General features: G+C 44.2%; 1 protein-coding gene across 3 annotated transcripts in view; it reads left to right on the plus strand.

The window, feature by feature from the left end:
• The window catches only part of Naa35 (N(alpha)-acetyltransferase 35, NatC auxiliary subunit), a 51,700-nt gene that overhangs the window by 19,999 nt on the left and 28,629 nt on the right, over positions 1 to 3,072 (plus strand). For all 3 annotated transcript variants that reach the window (XM_029468254.1, XM_021179882.1, XM_029468253.1), the window contains exons 7-8: positions 2,192 to 2,258; positions 2,334 to 2,377. In XM_029468254.1, the coding sequence (XP_029324114.1) occupies positions 2,192 to 2,258; positions 2,334 to 2,377 (111 nt within the window). The remainder of the gene's footprint in view (positions 1 to 2,191; positions 2,259 to 2,333; positions 2,378 to 3,072) is intronic.

Consider the following 3,072-nt stretch of genomic DNA (forward strand, 5'->3'; position numbering starts at 1 on the left):
TTCTCTGTATAGCCCTAGCTGTCCTGGAACTCACTTTGTAGACCAGGCTGGCCTCGAACTCAGAAATCCACCAGCCTCTGCCTCCCGAGTGCCGGGATTAAAGGCGAGCACCACCACACCTGGCTGGCATTTTCTTAATTGAGGGTCTGTCTTCCCAAGTAACTGTAGTGTGCAGAGTTGACAGTAAACTAGTCAGCACTGAGGTGGGATGTAGGGGAGGAACTCAAGGAAGGCAGGAGCCTGGAAACAGGAGCTAAAGCAGAAGGCATGGAGGAGTGCTGCTGCTGACTTATTCTCCATGGCTTGCTCAGCCGACTTTTCTACACAACCCAGGACCACATCCTGGGGACGGCACCACACAGGAAGCTGAGCCGTCCCACATCAGCCATTAACCAACACAATCTCCCACAGACTTCCTACAGGCCAGCCTGATGGAGGCATTTATCTCCCACAGACTTCCTACAGGCCAGCCTGATGGAGGCATTTTCTTCCCACAGAAATCTAGCTTTGTGTCAAGTTGACGAAAACCAACCAGCAAAAACCATTTATCAACACACATTGAACCATAAGTCCCTTTGTGCCAAACCCTGTGCTAAGCCCAGATGCTGAAGCACTGAATTAAACATTCCTTACTCTCAGGGATGCAGTCTGTGGACAGAGTAGTTAATGTATAAGTAGTAAGTACAAATAGAATGTCATGGTGATAAGCTCTGTGAGGAGAAATCCGCGGGGCAAGCAAATGTGCTGTGAGGAAGCAAGAGCTGCACATGGGGGGTGCACTCCTTTAATCCCAGCACCAGGGAGGCAGAGACAGGTGGAGCTCTGAGTTTGAGGCCTACACAGTGTTGGTCTACAGAGTGAGTTCCAGGGTAGCCAGGGCTACACAGAGTAATCTTGTCTTTGTTGGGGTAGGGTTTACAGGATGCAGGAGAAAGACTGCCAGTTGAGGAACTGACACTAGGGGCCTAGAATATAGTAAGGGATGAGCCTTGAAGATTGTCTTACAGACTTCGAAGATGGTATTAGCATGTACAAAGTTACTGTGAGCTAATGAAACCACTTAAGTAAGGGCTTTCAAATGGACACGTGCTGTGTTCTGACTTCTACAGAAGTTCCTCTGACATTTGGTAGTTGAATATATTTACAGCAAGGACTAGTCTATGGACAGAGGCACATGACTTTTATCCCAGCACTCAGGAAGCAGAGGCAAGCAGATCACGGAGTTCTAAGCCAACCAGAGCTACATAGTGTGTTATGCCTGCCCCCACCAGCATCCATCTCTTAGGGTGGGGGGAGTGGAGAAATATGGGACAGTTGTGCCAAGTGGAGGATTCATCTGGTCAACTAGAGAGAGCTATGAAGGCGTGAGAAGTGATTGGGCTAAACTTGGAAGTCAGCATGCAGGTTGTCGTGTGCATTTGATGGGGAGGTGGAGGTAGGAGACCTGCCTGGTAAATGTTAGGCAAGTGAACATCAGGGGTTCTTTCTAAACATCTGTGAAGCTTGGGGAGTGGAGAGCCACGGAAAGATAGAGGGCGGACACTGAACCTGGAGGAGAAACTGACCTGTCACGTGCGTCATACACTACCCAGTTTTACAGAGCACGAGCGTGGGTTGGGCTTTTTCTTTTCCTCCTGATGTAGTGTTGTCTTCTTTCTCTGAGGTACACTAGCTGACATGACTTCAGTGCACATTGTTTTTACTAAGTATCCCAGAATTCTGCTGCGGGTATAATTATCTTTGTAACTACGCGTCACTCAGGCTTCTCTATATAGTTGTAGAACTTATATGCAGGGGAAGTACTCTTCCAGATAATGTTAAATTCATTCTTCAAACTGAGACAGATGCCTTAATTATCAGTGAAATAATTAAACATTTTGTTAGGAGGCCTGGAGATCTGGGCTATCTTTTTTGTTTGTTTGTTTAGCCATGGATATGAGATATACTTTACTGTCTCAGTGAGTAATACTGCTTAAGAATGCTTAATCTCTAGACCACCAACAGGCAGCTAAAGGCACACACAGAAAACAGTGTTGGTGTCAGGGTGTCTAATGCTGTGCTCACAGGAGGGCAGCTTAGCTGTATAATGCAGTACTGAGACATGCTGGATAGCACTCTTCTTCTAGATGGTGAGTTTGTTAGGGAATATGGTGCTGCTGTTGAAGATCATAATCACCCCTTTTCTGTATAGGAAGATTTCCAGTCAATGACATACGGATTTAAAATGGCCAACAGTGTGACAGATCTCCGAGTTACAGGTATAAACTATTCACAACAATAACTTTTATGTTTTGCATTTTGGTTTGTTTTAAAACTCACTGCTCTCATTGTAGGGATGCTAAAGGATGTGGAAGATGATCTGCAAAGGCGAGTAAAGGTGTGTCTCCCTTTCCTTTGCTTCATGGCTTGTGTTGTGCTGTTTGTGTAGCTCTGGAAGGCCTGGAAGTCACTACGTAGACCAGGCTATGCCTGAACTCACTTGAGCCTGCTCACCTTGTCTCCTTGGTGCTGGGTTTATAGGCATCACCAGCAGGCTCAGCCAGGCTGGTTTTTAAAAAATGGTAGTTTTTAATGGTGATAGTGACGTTTTTTTCTTTTAGATTTTTTCTTTTAATTTTTTACCTTTATTTTATATGCATTGGTGGTTTGCCTGCATGGATGTCTATGTGAGAATGTCAGATCTTAGAGTTACAGACAGTTGTGAGCTGCCTGCCATGTGGGTACTGGGATTTGAATCCCAGTCCTCTGGAAGAACAGTTAGTGCCCTAACTGCTAAACCATCTCTCCAGCCTCAGTGATAGTGATTTTTTTATTGTAAATTGGTTTTAAATGTAGCAGTAGTATTATGAGTCAGATACTTTGCTTCTGTTATTTTATTGTTTTGCTTTTGTTGTTTTAATACCTGTTTCATGGTCTTTCTAATTTATAACCAATACATGCATACATGCATAAAAACCAATACATGGGAAAAAGAAAAATACTAGACACTTTGTCAGATTTTTTTCCTGAACATAGGTTCTTGTATATGTCCAATAAAGTAACTTAGTTCTTTCTTTCTTCCTTCCTTTCTTT

Source organism: Mus caroli, chromosome 13, assembly GCF_900094665.2.
Source record: "Mus caroli chromosome 13, CAROLI_EIJ_v1.1, whole genome shotgun sequence".
In the NCBI taxonomy this organism is placed as follows: domain Eukaryota; kingdom Metazoa; phylum Chordata; class Mammalia; order Rodentia; family Muridae; genus Mus; species Mus caroli.